General features: G+C 39.8%; 1 protein-coding gene across 1 annotated transcript in view; it reads right to left on the bottom strand.

Annotated features, from left to right (window-relative positions):
• Positions 1 to 116: 116 nt before the first annotated feature.
• The window catches only part of tmco4 (transmembrane and coiled-coil domains 4), a 19647-nt gene continuing 3955 nt past the window's right edge, over positions 117 to 15808 (bottom strand). Inside the window, 13 exon segments of the mRNA XM_010795148.1 lie at positions 117 to 782; positions 3115 to 3232; positions 3435 to 3552; positions 4260 to 4344; positions 4678 to 4814; positions 11666 to 11830; positions 13124 to 13243; positions 13502 to 13604; positions 13607 to 13650; positions 13878 to 13975; positions 14688 to 14817; positions 14925 to 14952; positions 15364 to 15538. Coding sequence (XP_010793450.1) covers positions 324 to 782; positions 3115 to 3232; positions 3435 to 3552; positions 4260 to 4344; positions 4678 to 4814; positions 11666 to 11830; positions 13124 to 13243; positions 13502 to 13604; positions 13607 to 13650; positions 13878 to 13975; positions 14688 to 14817; positions 14925 to 14952; positions 15364 to 15538 — 1780 coding nt within the window. The 3' untranslated portion in view covers positions 117 to 323.

Below are 15808 nucleotides of genomic sequence, written 5' to 3'. Positions count from 1 at the left end.
CCTGCGAAAACACAGAACAAGTATTTGATCTCACAGTCAGATAGAAATAAATTATGTCACTATTAACAGCTTGTATAAAATGTACTTCATAAAAAAAAAATGTTATTAAACTAATAGTAAGTCCAACATTTTTTACTTAAAGTTTAACAAAGGGGGTTTTCACTCAAGCCTTCCATATGCGTGCATTGACTCTAGCCATTCTTGGCATGTCAGTGTGTTGAGAATGGGATGAATATTTTCTCCAACAAAGCTTTGATGCTGAAAAAAACAACTTGAGAAGACGAGATTTTTACAAGGAAGCAGCCGGTCCACAAACATGCTCTTTACAAGTCTGGCGGCCTTTGTTTGTGTGTGTGCTCTGTAGTCCAGTGTGTATCATCCCAGCTCCATGACACATGTTCATTATCCTCCGCGTTGTCCAAAGGGGCATTGAGAGCAGAGCCTTTGTCGCCCTCAATTGCATTTTCCTCTGAGGTAAGCGGTGAATTGTTCCTGTCTGATTCCGTTTCATTTAATGAGTCCAGCAGGTCTGAAATATCAGGGATATCCCACCCGTCACCCAGTTCCTCTGTCACGTCTCCACTTTTTCCTGCACAGGTCTCTTCAGCTTGTTTGTCTTTTGTCTTTGTATCAAGGGTTTGGTCAGGGATTACCACTGTCCCGTTTGTAATTATTACAGACTGAGGAAGAGCAAAGGAGGCGCCAGGCACTTCTTTGGTGGGAACTCCTACCGCCACTAAGATGGTGTCCATATGACGCATGTAGTCCAAGTGGCCTTTCACCTGGGAAGAAGGAACATGGTGTTACTGTCTCTGACTAAAAGGAGGACAATATAAAGTGGTGCAGTGATGACGTCTTTTTGGAAGTTAACTCTGAAATAAGCATCGCAAGGGCTCCCTAAACAAAAAACGCTGGAATTATTTTTAGGTATTGCGGAAAAAAAGTTCTTACATGTTTGTTTCAGCAGAATAATCTTCTCATATTAACACCACTTTATGATGATTAAGCGTAAATTCAGTCGCCAGAAGTAAAAAGCTAACGTTTGGCTATAAACGAGGAACATCACAGTCCCCTGGCTTCACATAAACACTGCTAAGCTAAAGGTGGCTAATGTTTGTCTAATGACCAACACAGTCTCACAGTCACGGCATTTCGTGTTATAGTCACAAAATGTATCTATTGATTCGTGTACACCAACACGATTTCGCCATTTTTTTCATGTCACACAGAACGATTTTAAAAGCAATGTAAATAATAACAAATTAGAAGGAAAAACAGATACAAAAAAATATAGATTTCAGTATTCTAACACAGAACGATTTTAGAAGCAATGTATTTCTATTGGTAGTATGTTTCGTGCCCGCACCAAATAATAACAAATTAGAAGGAAAAAAAGATGACAAAAAATACAGATTTCAGTATTCTGAGGCTCTTTGCCCCATTTATTTTCCTTGCGGAGGGCAACAAAACCCAGACATTATACAATTTAAAATAAAAGGGATAGGGTTAGGCTTAGGGTAAGATATTGAGTAAGAAAATGTTTATATGAACTACACAGCTTCCGGTATTCCAAGACCCGACCTGACAAAAAGACGTGGTGCAGGCACGAAACATACTACCAATAGAAATACATTGCTTTCAAAATCGTTCTGTGTGACACGAAAAAAGTGCGAAAATCGTGTTGGTGAACACGAATCAATAGATTACATTAATATCGTGACTATAACACGAAATGCCGTGAGAGTGGGTTGTAATGACGTATTGTAGTCTTTTTACGTCAACAATGTTTGTTTTGAAGACACATAAAAGCTTCAGAAATGTAAATGTGGGTTACTTCAAACAGTAGATTAAGTAAATAGCTAAAGTTAGACTATTAGCAAACTATATCAGGGTTGCATGGCTGCACATTAGAACCTAAGCTAAAGGTGGCTAATGTTTGTGTGCTGACATTTATGGCGCATTTCCATTGCAGGTCTCCCTTGAAAAAGAGATCAATGATCTCAAGGGATACACCTGGATAAATAAAGGTTTGAAATGAAATGAACCAAAAACGGGCCGCGCACGGCACGTTTAAACCGCGCTAGCGGAAATGCGCCATTAGTAGTCTAATTAAGTCACTTGTTTTTCTGACTCAGATGCGTCAGACCTTCACGAGTGTCCGACTTATTTTAAGCTTGTGTTAACTGCAGATTTCTTTCAAGACATTTAATCAACATCATGTTAAAAATACGAATTTCCGGGTTTTAGGACTCATTCCTGCACCACTCTATTTCTTTGTAAATTATAGTGTACATTTCATTTTTTTCTTATTGCTCATAATTTATTTTATTGAATTGTATATTATAGAAATAAAAACTATAAGTTTAGGACCATTTGATCCCAATTATATAATGACAGTATAAAAGAGCAATTCACTTCTAATTCTTATGAATATTAATTTGAACCCTTGAATTGGAATGTGACATTTTTTTTAACATATCCTGAACAATTTAAGAATAAATAAAACCACAGCTTTGGGCTCCCTTTACAAAAGTCTGTGCAAAGCCCAAGTCTTGTAATGCTAAGGAAACACCTGCTGTTTATTCCGGCATCAAATTGACTAAAAGCTTGGTGAATTTATTACCTATAGAAAAATGTTAGCACAACATGCAATTTCAGGGCAGTGGAAATTATGGATGTCACGTCCATATATCATAAAATAAGTCGATAATGTGTTTATGGTGACACGCCTTTACCAAGGGAAATGTTGTATTCAGATTTGTCAAGCATCTTTTTACCACACTTTTTCAAATGTTTGGTTAATTAGAGGTTGAACCTCAGATGTTTTGTAAAGCAAACTGAAAACTGAAACTGAAAAAACCAGCAGGGGCCTTATTTTATTCCTTTCTTTTCTTCTTACTGTCTCTTTTGAAGTGCTAAATAATATACAATTCATAATACTTCAAGTGTAATTTAATATAATAATATTTCACCACTAGAAATGGTTATGGAGCCCTTGTGTCTTATTACATTTTCAAGTTTGATTATTGTTTTTTTTAAGGGGAACACCTTGAGATGTACTTCAAAAAAGTATTAATTTAGTGGAGCCTCATTTCAATATAAGCTCTGACTCACCATGGAGGAAAGATCCACATTAATTATGCGCCGATCCTTGATATTGATTGGCTGTAGCCCGGCAACAGACAGTTGTGCAGATGAACTTCGGTACAGGAACCCCAGGAGCCAGTCCCCTCTGAAAGGCGGATTGTCCAGAATGTCATTTATTCATGAAATACTAAAATCACAAAGACTGTCGTTTCTGAATCTTAAATATACTTGACGAGTATATATATATACTTGACCAACACTACGAAGCAACTGGAAGCTTTTACTGTAAAATGTGAGACATTTTACTACATGATTGCTGAAAGATAGAGCTTTTTTTTTTAAATTACCTGCAGTAGCCGTTCACTATTCTTCCAGCTACGACCCTCGTGATTCTCTCCCAGGCCTTTTCAGAGCCGTCCACAGGAGCCCCCAAGAGGACTACATCCTCCACTACTCCTTCACTTCCTGAGGAAACACAACACAGGGCTTAACTGGTCTGTCGGAACACAGAAAAAGAGAAAAACTAAATTATTATATAATTATATAAATTATGGTTTGATGACACAAGGCACAATCACATTTAAATGTGTAGATTTAGGACAGACCCCGTAGGCAAAAAGTAGATGTTTCAAAAGAATCAGGTTTATAGTAGTAGTTTCATACATCAAGGAATTTTCTTTGGTGTATAATGGTGCATACATTAACACAATTAGAGGAATTCAGTTGTAAAAAAGGAGCAGATGAACAACGGTTTTAAAATCTAATTTAGAAACTAGATAGCCCATGATATTAGTAAAATAAAATGGTCTTGTTCTTTTTAAATGCTCAAAATCATAGGGGTCCACAAGGCACGGTGGAAAATACATTTTATATTATTATTTGTGGTATTATTTTTAAAGTAAAGCAATAAGGAAATATATGTACATTTTTGGTGTGTTTTTCTCGTATGTATTCCTTTCTGAAGTCTGTTTATTTCTGATTTAATCTTGTATTTATTTGTTAATGCTGTTCTTCTGTAAATTAACAAAAATGATACTCTGCTTGAACACAAAAGAAGGATAACATTGTTTTTAAGAACAACTTGGTAGACAGTTAGTGCAAGGAAATGTGGATGTGTATCTATTTTCAATGGATAATGAAAATATGGATTATGCACAGAATGTTGTTTATACCTTGGTCATTGGCAAGCTCCTGCAGACAGTAGTAGATAACTCTGGCCCCGAGACTGAAGCCTATCAGGCTGACAGGCCGCTTCCCCTTCAAATACAGAACAGAAGAGAGACGAACAATATTGAAGTAGCTTTCGTCCGCTGCTTTCTGCTTTCGTTTTACTGAACAGAGGCATTATTCTGAGCATAAAGTCCTATTTCAGGTTAATAACTATAGCATTTCATATAGCATATCACATTTCAAGTTTTCTTTTTTTCTAGTATTCTAGTCAATCAAAAGAACAACCAACATCATGGTTGAATATGAGCTAGTACAATTATAATGTGAACACGTATAACACTTATATAGTGACAGCTGACACAATACTGTGGTGCATTATGGTAAGAAGTGTCCAAACAGAGTTTAAGAGTACTGTGATACCTGCTGTCTGCTCCTCAGAACCTGCGCCAGGTGTTTCCCCACCTCTGCCGAGCGGTTCAGACAAACACACCAGGGGTGGTCGATGACGCTGGCCGCTGCCAGCAGAGACGCCGGCCACGTCAGAGCCGCCACAATGCCTGGACACACAGTAACAAGCAAGGGTCAATACAAGAACAATGGCTAGATAAGATAGCCAGGACTAGGCACGTGCACACATAGACATCAAAGTGGGCTTGAGCCCCTGCCCTTTTTCTTCCTCCAGAGAAAGTGCCCTTTTTCCCCCCTTTTTTAAAATGTGTATAAATGAATATATATCTACTGCTGTTTGCGCACAGTTTCCCTTTCTAAAAATATATTGATTGAATACAAAATATCAGGTCAGGAGATTAGACTGTGAAGTTCTGTAGTTCTCCCTCCCTCCCTCCACGTCTCCTGCACAGCGGTGCGGACATCGGCAGTCACTTCAGACAGACAGGTAGCAGCACCTCCCACTTTACTGTCCAATGTTATGCCGGCTTTTCTTGGCTTATTTTGAAGGTGAGTGGTAATTAGCTAAAAGACAATAATAAATATAGTTAACTAAGGTAGGCTTCTAGCTAATGGATAAGTTAGCTCAAGGTTTAGCTGAGGCTATGTATCATGGTCATACAGGCTAATGTACTGTACTTAAAGTGCCTGTGACACGATTTTGGCCCATCATCCAAACCCATCAATTTGAGTAAATATTGTCCCCTTGAAAACTGTTACTGAACTGATTTTGGATATTTGTACTTTGATTACCATTAATCTGCCCTTCAATGTTGACAATTTCCTGGATCTTGTCGGAGATTCTTCAACTCCCGCCAAATTATGGGTNAGCAGCTGACATGGCTCCCCAAACCATCGCTGACTGTGGGAACTTCACACTGGATTTCAAGCAACTTGGATTTTGCTCCTCTCCAGCCTTTCTCCAGACTCTGGCGCCTTGACTTCCAAATGAAATACAAAACTTGCTTTCGTCTGAAAAGAGGACTTTGGACCACTGTGCAACTGTCCAGTGCTTCTTTTCCTTAGCCCAAGTCAGACGCCTCTTCCGTTGTCTTGAGTTCAGAAGTGGCTTGACCATGGGAATACGGCTATTGTAGCCCATTTCCCGGACACGTCTGTGAACAGTGACTTTTGATACCTGGACTCCAGCTTCAGTCCACTGTCTTTGAAGCTCCCCCAAATTCTGGAAGCGACTCTTCTTCACAATGCTGTTAAGGCTGCGGTCATCTGTCTTGGTTGTGCAGCGTTTCCTGCCACATTTCCCCCTTCCAACAGACTTTTTGTGGATGTGCTTTGAAACTGCACTCTGTGAACAGCTTGCTCTTTGAGAAATTTCTTTTTGTGTCTTACCCTCCTGATGGAGGGTGTCAATGACGGTCCTCTGGACAGCAGTCAGATCAGCAGTCTTCCCCATACTTGTGATTTAGTTTACTGAACCAAGCTGAGTGTTTTTCAAGGCTCAGGAAACCCTTGCAGGTGTTTCGAGTTAATTAGACGATTCAAGTGATTCGTTGAACACCCTACTAGTATACTTTTTCATGATATTCTAATATTTAGAGATAGGATATTTGAGTTTTCTTAAGCTGTATGCCATAATCAGCAATATTAAAATAATAAAAGGCTTGCAATATTTCAGTTGATTTGTAATGAATCCAGAATGTATGACATTTTTGTTTTTTTAATTGCATTACAGAAAATAAAGAACTTTATCACAATATTCTAATTTTCTGAGACAGTCCTGTATAGAAGAATGGCAGGCAGGGGGAGTACTGGGGTCAAATGGGTGGGATTAGAGAGAAGCAACCTTAAGACAGGTTTATAGGGTTTTTCCTTCACTGAACATAACATGATGTATCCCACCTCAGGTTTACTTAAAATGGCCTGTATTAAAACCATTTCTGCAAAATGCATTCTACTGTATACCCCATCGTTCATAATATTATTAGTTTTTGGGATAGATCAATTCATTTTAGATTCATTTTCAACAATCGTGCACATCCGTAGAATAGCTGTAAGCTTAACTAAGACGGACTAGTATAACCTCACATTGTGCTGACTCATAAAGAAGAAGCAGGTATCAAAGGGAGGTCAGGGAGGGATAACAACGTGAGAAATGAATTGGGGTGCACCTCCTGCAATGTCATCACAGCGCTAGAGTTGTCGTGAGAGGACTGGGTAAAGGCAGTGGTTGACATACATCAGAGCCCTCAGACAACGTTCAACAAGGACAAGGTCAGACTGAAATAAACAATGATAACAAGAGGCAGGAACAAATTAGATGAAATAAAGACTGATGGTGGATATAAAAGATGACTTCCTTTGCAGTGGGCAACGTATAATAAAGTGCCCAGATGTATTTAAAAGAATCCTCTATCATGAGTATTTCATTAATTCAATGTATCTATTCAGGCACGTGCACACATAGACATCAAAGTGGGCTTGAGCCCCTGCCCTTTTTCTTCCTCGAGAGAAAGTGCACTTTTTTTTTTTTTATAAATGAATATATATCTAGTGCTGTTTGCGCACAGTTGCCCTTTCCAAAAATATATTGATTGAATACAAAATTAAAATATAAGGTCGGGAGATTATACTGTGAAGTTCCGATGCTCTCTCTACCCTCCCTCCAGTCATCGGCAGTCCCTTCAGACAGACAGGTAGCAGCAGCTCCCACTTTACTGTGCCATGTTATGCCGGCTTTTCTTGGTATATTTTGAAGGTGAGTGGTGATGAACAAATTACTTAACTGCCAGTGCCTCGAGTTTACAGCTAATTAGCTAAAAGACACTAACAAATATAGTTAACTAAGGTAGGCTACTANTACAGGGCAGTTTGAGACTGACGATACGGGAGCACAAACTGCAAACATGCATGGATTTTTGTTACAGACAGTATGCGACATTCCTCAAACCCTTCCAGCGACGCCATAAGCGGTCACCCAAATCAAGGCAGCTGGAAAAATGCCATGAACGAGGAGATGAGAATCACCTGGAAGGAGAACGAAGACTTCAACCTCACCAATGCCACCAGGCAAACGCGGTAGTGGGGGGGTAGGATGGTCTACGCACTCAAGGGAGTGACATACTGATGCGGCGTCAGACATAGTACAAGGCGCCGATTTGTAGCTAAAGGCTGACATCAGAAACCAGGAATCGGACTATGATGAGACATTCTCACCCACAGCTGATATGACAAGTGTAAGAGTTACTCATGCCAAAAAGGCAGCACGAGAGAACGTCTTAATCTTACACCAATGCGATGTTAAAACAGCCTTATTTACATGCCACCCAATTGATTGTGAAATATTATATGACACAACAAGAAGGCTTATGAGAAACAGCCCCCCCCCTGTCAAAAACAGGTGAGAGTTGAGCTATGCAAGTTGCACAAATCATCTCTTTATTGGTTTAAAGCGTCAGGCAAAACTGCGAATGCCTAATGTTTATACATGTTGGACTGAAAATGGTTTTTGTACAAAACCCGGGCCTGATGCACTGTGTGTATCACGAGCAAAAGCACAGCGAAAAAGGTAATCCTTAATAATATGGGTTGACGATCTCATTATTAGGCAGCCAGAAACGAGGGTGTATTGCAAAGTGTAAAGCCCGGATGCTCACTGAAAGTTCAAAATGAAAAACCTGGCGAAGTTGAAATAGAATATTTCTTAGGTATAGATTTTGAGCAAAACAGAAGGTCAAAGTCAAAATGTCTCAAAAGGATATGTGAGCAAAATACTGGGAGATTTGAATGCACAGGATTGCCAGTTCCAGAACACACCATGTTGTGACAAAACCAAGCGTCACCCAAAATAAAGCTAAGGGAGGTTTGCTCAGGATATGTTTTTGGCACCTAGGGAAGGGCCCAAAGAGTTAACATTAGTTAAGTAAAAGAAAAAGAGGCCTGTTATTTTGTTTTGTTCTCAGGCCTACCCAGTAAGCTAAGAGCCGAGTGGGGGTTGTTATATAAGTATTATTATTTGGATGATGTACTACGGTAGCAGTCGCACTGTTATTCTGCTTCTTGCTATGAAGGTGACGTCCTAATGTGACGTCCTACGTTGACTGTTGTCAGTCTGCTGATAAACTTACCGGCAGACATGCTGAAGAGATACCGAGCTCTGATTTACTTATTGTTCATACTGCCCGATTCATGTGCCCACCCACTTAACAATAATCAATAATAATAATAATCGCTGCGCATTTTATCCATTAATTTCCCCAACATTATGCGTAAAAAACACACACGTTTATCCATGTTTGGTGTACTACTACAACCAGTGGTGTTAGCTGGGATGTTGTTTACTGGGGTGGACGGGTGTGGTGGGTTGGACGGAAGACACTAATGGACCGCGCCCTCGTGAACTGTGTCAACGGGGGGGGGGCCTTGGGGACCTCTGTGTCGCCTGTCAGCGCCAATTTACATGATGCCCGTTTAGCACAATATAATAATAAAGTGGCGCGGCTGCCGGCTGTCAGCGAACAGATCCGGCCTTTCTGCGCGACTATCACTCACATGCGGGACAAATCTCAATGTGTGCGGACGCGGGACAAATAATAAAAATGCTGTGTGTGCAGTCCCGCCACAGGTGCGGACACACCTGGTCACCCTACACACACGTTCTGCCCCCTCACACATCCATCCATCCATCTTCTCCCGGCTTATCCGTCGGTCGGGTCGCGGAGGTAACAGTTCCAGCCAGAGAGCCCCAACTTTCTTTTCCCGGCCACATCAACCAGCTCTGACTGGGGATCCCCAAAGGCGCTCCCAGGCCAGCCGAAGAGATATAATCCCCTCCATCCTGGTTCTAGGTCTGACCCTTGGCTCTTCCCACTGACGTGCCTGCCGAACACCTTCCCTTAGGGAAGGCGCCAGGTGGCAATTCCTAACTAGGTGCCCCGAACCACCTTCAACTGCGGGCTCCTTTCGACGCGAAGGAGGAGCGGTTCAACTCCGAGTCCCTCCCCGGATGACCGAAACTTCTCACCTTATCCCTAAGGAGAGACACCAGCCACCCTGCGGAGAGAAACCCATTCTCGGCCGCTTGTACCCGCAATGATTTTTAGATGTAGGCTATATAGACTATAAAAAAAGAAATCATGCTTCAAATAAGTGGGGGTACGGCGTACCCCGCGTCCAACGGCCCACTTCACCACTGAACTACAAAAAGCTAAGGTTTGTTTTCTCATCAGGGAATGCAGACCGGCTCAAACAAAAGATTTTAAACAGTCATCCTCACGATCATTTTAATGTATCATATGTTCGCCGAATTGACATGAAAGCACTAATAAATTGAGTTTAATCCACTTGAGTTTACAAAAATAATCAATTTGTTTTTATATCACATCGACGGGGAGGAATTCAGCAGCTCTCACTACCGATTTGTAATCCTAATTTAATCATCATCTTCACCCACGATCATGTATGTTTATGTTCGCCGAATTGACATGAAAGCACTGACATATATGAATATACTGTAATCAACTTCATTAAAACGTTATTAACGTGCCTAAACTCAGTAATTCACAATTCTACGCATGGACAACACACTTTGGTCCGTGTTGGCTCTCTCGCCGCACAGTGAAGCGTTCCCGCATTGACGTCACTTCCGGCTTCCCCCAAAACCTCAAAATGAGTCGAAGGAATTTTCCCGCGATGTTCGAAATTATTGATATTTATCGGAACGGTATCGCTTTTTCTTTTTTAAACTGACGGTTCGAGATTACTAGTAGCCCACTATTTCATTGCACAACAGTTGTTGGGTTCGTGTCACAGGCACTTTAAGGGGAGACACTTAAAGTGAACACAGTAAAATGTGTATCTAATAACGTCATCACAATCACCACATTGATATGCAAATTAGGCGTTAACTAGGGCTAATTCAAATGTGCTAATTTGCATGCAGTTACCAAGGCATTGCAGGTGAAAAGGATAAAACAAAAAAAACATATCACCTCACAACTTCCCCAGATAGTCACTTACGTCAAGTCAGTATTTTCCCCGGAAATGTTATGTTTAAATGAAGATTAGCTTTAAATCTATAGATGAATTCAGACATGCTAGTAAAACGAACACCATTTATGTGTTTCTTGGAAGTTTTATTTCCATTAGAGTGAAAGAAAACATGGAAGCAAAATAGACCAAAATAACAAGTACATGAAAAAAACGATCTTTTTGCCAGTAATGTCCTTAAACAGTAACTTCATCATTTTGTATGTTGGCTGCTCATTTGATAACTATTAATTTAACTAGTTTGTTGTCTGCTCTTGTGCGTAGTGAATACTAAATAAGATCATTGTCTCTGTGTTAGCTGACTATTTTGTAGAATTCTGCTGAGTATTAAACAATTACGTGAGTGTGAGGGTATTCAAATAAATTGGCCAGTAAGTCAGAGATGTGCAACTATATTTAAAAAAATCCTTTTTTTTTTTTTAATAAATGATTATGGGAAGTGCCCTTTTTCTCACTTGAGCACCCGCCCTCCAAAATGTCTGTGCACGTCCCTGGCCAGGACTGTTTAACAGCAACCAATAGCATTCATGTTTGCCATCACATATTTACAACAGAGAATTAGTGCTATGCTAGAGAAAAAAAAAGGACTTTCCGCAAATAAAGTTGTGAATTTAGGAGACAAGACCTTGGATGTTCCTTGAGATACTTGCTACAACAATAACATATATTTGCTAGAAAAACTTGATTAGGTCATCAACGGCCTCTGTGGTGTGATGATTGTGTTATCTCAGAGAACATCCAACCTTTTGGGATTTTAAATGTATGACTTTAACTCTGACTATGTCCCTCTTTCCCAGACTAAATATACAATGGCTCTAATACACTGTCGCACATATTCCAAGTGTGAAGTAGAGAACAAAACGTATTGACGTATGACCACAAGCTCAAACACTCCTGTTCCAAACGCAGATCCTCTGAATAGTCTAAATGCGTCCTGCTCGACCCGTCCTCCTACCTGAGAGCACGGTGTACTTGAGCGCCTCCTGGGCCACCATGCTGACCAGCCCGTCCAGCAGAGAGGCCATGGCTGAGCCCAGATCCCTGAGGAAGCGGGACTCCCACACCAGGCAGTACTGCTCCCCGCACTCCCCCAAGCTGCACCATGGGGCCTGGAACGAACCTGGAAGACAGGACTTTATGTCAGGAAACGACTAAGTAGCACTTTAAGTGAAGTGTTTTTTTTTGCCATTGTAAGTGAAGGAGATACTAAGCTTGTATTTCATAGCGGGGGACGAGAGATGCAGCATTTTATGTAAAAAGCATAAATTGAGTGGTTTGTTTGCATAATCTCTTGGACACTGGTATAGAACATATTTTAGAACATTACTGTATGTGCAGAACTGTGGCCCAGCTAAAAATAATTATTTCAGTTTCTCTTGATATTTGTATTCTTCCTCGTTTTTTGCCAAAACACTGTTCGATTTAAATTGTCATCCAAACTTTTCAAAACATTACAAAAAATTCAGGATCTATTTCAGTTCTAAATGAACATATTGAACATATTCAATATTCGACTTATTTGTAAAGGTTAAATATTTTATCAAAAACCCTTTTTTGTCAAATGTAGCTGATGCGGGATAAAGGTTTACTGGTGGAAGAAAATACATCTGGTGTTGATATCCAGCCATGGCTATGTAAATAGACCGCCAGGTCAAGGGAAAGGGCTCGGATGTATAAACGGAAAGGTTGGAGCAAGGGAAAAGCAATGATGGGAGGTGGGTATTTACTTTATTGTCATTTTGAATTTGAAAGCCTTGCTCGTTATGGCACAGAGCTACCTGGCTAATCTTCTCTGTACCAGCCTGTAGCCTGAGGTCCGGTGATAAGACCTGTTGGCTGGTCCCTGGTCATGGCTGAAGACCAGGGTTGGTATGAGGATTTGCTGTTTAGGTCTATAACCTTTGGGGATTATATACCTGAGGAACAAATATATTCACTACTCTTATTTAATTAATATCTGCAGACTTGTTTCTACTGTTGCCCTTTTCATAATCATTTGTTGTTTTTATTTGTTTAAAGTGCTCTTTAGCGTACTATAACCATTGTTTTTAGCGCTGCTGTTTTATGTGTTATTTATATTTGATTACTCTTTTTTTTTTATTACTTTAGTTGTTAAAAGCATTATCTTGAACACTTTTTATGTTGTTTCTATTGCTACTGTTTTATGTTATTCCTATTCCTAGTGTGATTTTGTGTTTTATTGCGCTCCTGCTTTCTTAAATGCGTCTTTTGTTTTGTCAAGAACTTTGAAGTAATGAAGTGCTTTACAAATTAAGTTATTTTTATTTCTTAATAGAGGTCAAATATTACTATTATTATTATATTTAAAAAAAAATGTATTTATCCATATCAACCTAACCTGAACAATGGACATTGTAAGTGGTTATAGTGACAGTGGAAGCCATGTACATACTGTATTTGCCACTGCAGAGCCAACCTGTCACTGCGATGGTCAGGTGAAGTTGCTTCCCTGAGCGCAGCGGCAGGAACTCAAACTCCTCAATCGCCCCGACACACTTATTCATCTTATAGCCTGGAGAAATAACGTATGAAAATGAAATAAAAGCAGAAATCAAGAAGAAGAAGATTAGAAAGAGACTGAGAAACATCTGTCTAGGGGCTACAGGTGAAATGTAGCCTCTTTGCTAACCCTAGTATACTCACACCAATATCTAATAATGTGCATTGTCCCTATTACATTTATTACTATGTGAAATGGGAATACCATAAATGTGTATTTTCCAAGTTCAGTCAAAATTCAAACTTATTCCTGCACACACGAAGCTCTTACCAGTCAATCCAGCTCCCGCTGCTCCAAACAGAGAGGCCATGATTGCTATGCCAGTGGCTGAGCCCAGAGCAGCAGCCCCCCCCGCCCCCAGCACAGCACAGCACCGGCCCCCACTGCCACCAAGGGGGCTGCCAGCCCACCTGTCACACCTGGCAAAGGCACAAAGAGGGCAGTCAGTCATTACAGAAGAAATAAGCCAGGATCCTTTTTTTAGAAAAGTCTACAGAGGGAAAATACAACTCCTGAAAGAGAGTGGTGATGGAAATGGAATCTACATGCATTATTATAATCAAATAGATGGTGGATTAGGTTATCCACATAAGATACTTGATTGTTTCAGATGTCCATTTAAAGCATTTGAGGCAGGAATAATCACCAATCACAGTTCCTCCGCCCACAGTAGCTAGTCCAATCAGGAGGTAGCGTCGTAACCTTCTCCCTCTTTCTCTTCTCAGCCGCCGAGAGGACTCCTCCCTGAAGGAAGCAGATCATCTGCATTAGTTTAAAAATGATTGGGCTCAATAAATACAAATGTCAAATGACTGTTGTAGTGGGTAACGTGACCTCTTGAAAACAGTGCACTGCTTGTTTATGCCACATAAGCATTTCATTGTATCATTTTGGATAAATGTGCTAACAGTTTTGTTTACACCCTCTGAAACACACCAAGTTTGGATATAAGTTAAATCAGAAGATATTATAAAGTAGTATTTGAGAGTAATTTATATTAAGTGTACACATCATTCATCGCAGAATTAAATCTCATCTGTTTTGACTGCACTTAGGCCACGGACAATGTAATGCTCCAGTAAAAAGTTGATATGGTAATATGGTAATTAGGAAACCTGAAGACTTCCACCTTTTCACTGCAAGCAGCAAATTAGGTATTGTTGTTTTGTTTTACTTTATTTAACTTTTATCTACTTTAGTAACACATCCAGTGCATGCAATTGTTTATGAATCATGGTCCTATGTTTATCTTGTTTATACTGCATGTTAATGTTTAGTTTTCACTGTGAATTTGGAAAACAGATGATTCCAATAAACCCATAGAAAAAAAGCCACCTGTGTCTGCCTATGTTTAGAAGAAATTACACTAAATGAAATGTCATGTACATTAACTAAGGCACCATGTAAACCTAACAACTGTCACAATCATACATCCTTCAATCCAAACATAACTTACTCGCTCTCCTCCCCCCCTTCCCTCAGCTTCTCTCCCAGTGTTTCCTCAAACTCCTCCAGCTGCTTTGTGAAGACTCGCAGCAGAGAGCCGACATGGCGGATGAGAACCCTCGATCTGGCATCGTACTTGCCTGAGAACGTAACAGAGCATGAACGTTATCAAATATCTTTCATAACTTTCATCAGTTTGCACCGTGTAATATTTATTACAACTATTAATTCATCAAAGCATTCTTACCATCTTTGACAGAAAAAGAGACCAGATCCTGTAAGAAAAAATAAAAGCTGGTTATAATGTGATGTCGAAATATAGACAAAAATGTATAGAATACAATTTAATTTATGTTGTTATAAATAAAGCTCTGTTAGCATGATGAGTTGAGAAACAGGACTATCAAAAATAATTGTATATCAAATAACTGTTTCATGATTCACATTCATTATAGATGTGTAGATAATAATTAGCAAATCAATTGTTCATCCAGTTCTTTATACTGTAATTATTATTTTTAAAATGCATACATCTTTGACCCAGTATTACTGTAGTTTAATTATACATTTAAATCTCATCTGCTCTATGGCACACATTTACAGACAACAACCTATTCTAAATCCAATTTACAACAAGTTGCAATACATTTAAAAATCATTGACTCCTCAATTTAAGTGCCAATTACATGTATGATGGGAGTGGCCCCAGAAGCCAGCAGAGGTTCGGCCTGTAAGGTGGAGAGGAAGGTGTCGGAGCCTTCAAAGCCCAGGCCCGATAGGAAAGCCCCCATCACCGGCATCACCGACTCATCCAGGTCCAGCCAGCGGACCAGGCCCTGCAGATACTGCTCCCTGAATGCACTGAGAAAGAAACATCATTCAGTTTGATTAACATTTTTCATTTCTGCAAAAAAATTATTAATTTTAAATGTATGACTTTTTGCTGAGAAATGTATACTTTTACTCTGAAAGAATGAACGTCCTCCAACATTTAAACTTTTCATTGATCAGATAACACATTTTTTACCTCTGGAAAGGTAGTGACCAAGTTAAGAAGTCTATATAAAAGGTTTATCTTTTGTTACCGTTGGTGTCTTCCGAACCTTCTCACAGGTGCTAATATAAAAGTTT

This window comes from Notothenia coriiceps, unplaced genomic scaffold (assembly GCF_000735185.1).
Source record: "Notothenia coriiceps isolate Sejong01 unplaced genomic scaffold, NC01 NC01_scaffold00037246, whole genome shotgun sequence".
In the NCBI taxonomy this organism is placed as follows: domain Eukaryota; kingdom Metazoa; phylum Chordata; class Actinopteri; order Perciformes; family Nototheniidae; genus Notothenia; species Notothenia coriiceps.
Note: the sequence above shows the minus strand (reverse complement) of the source record. Positions and strands in the feature narration are given on the sequence as shown.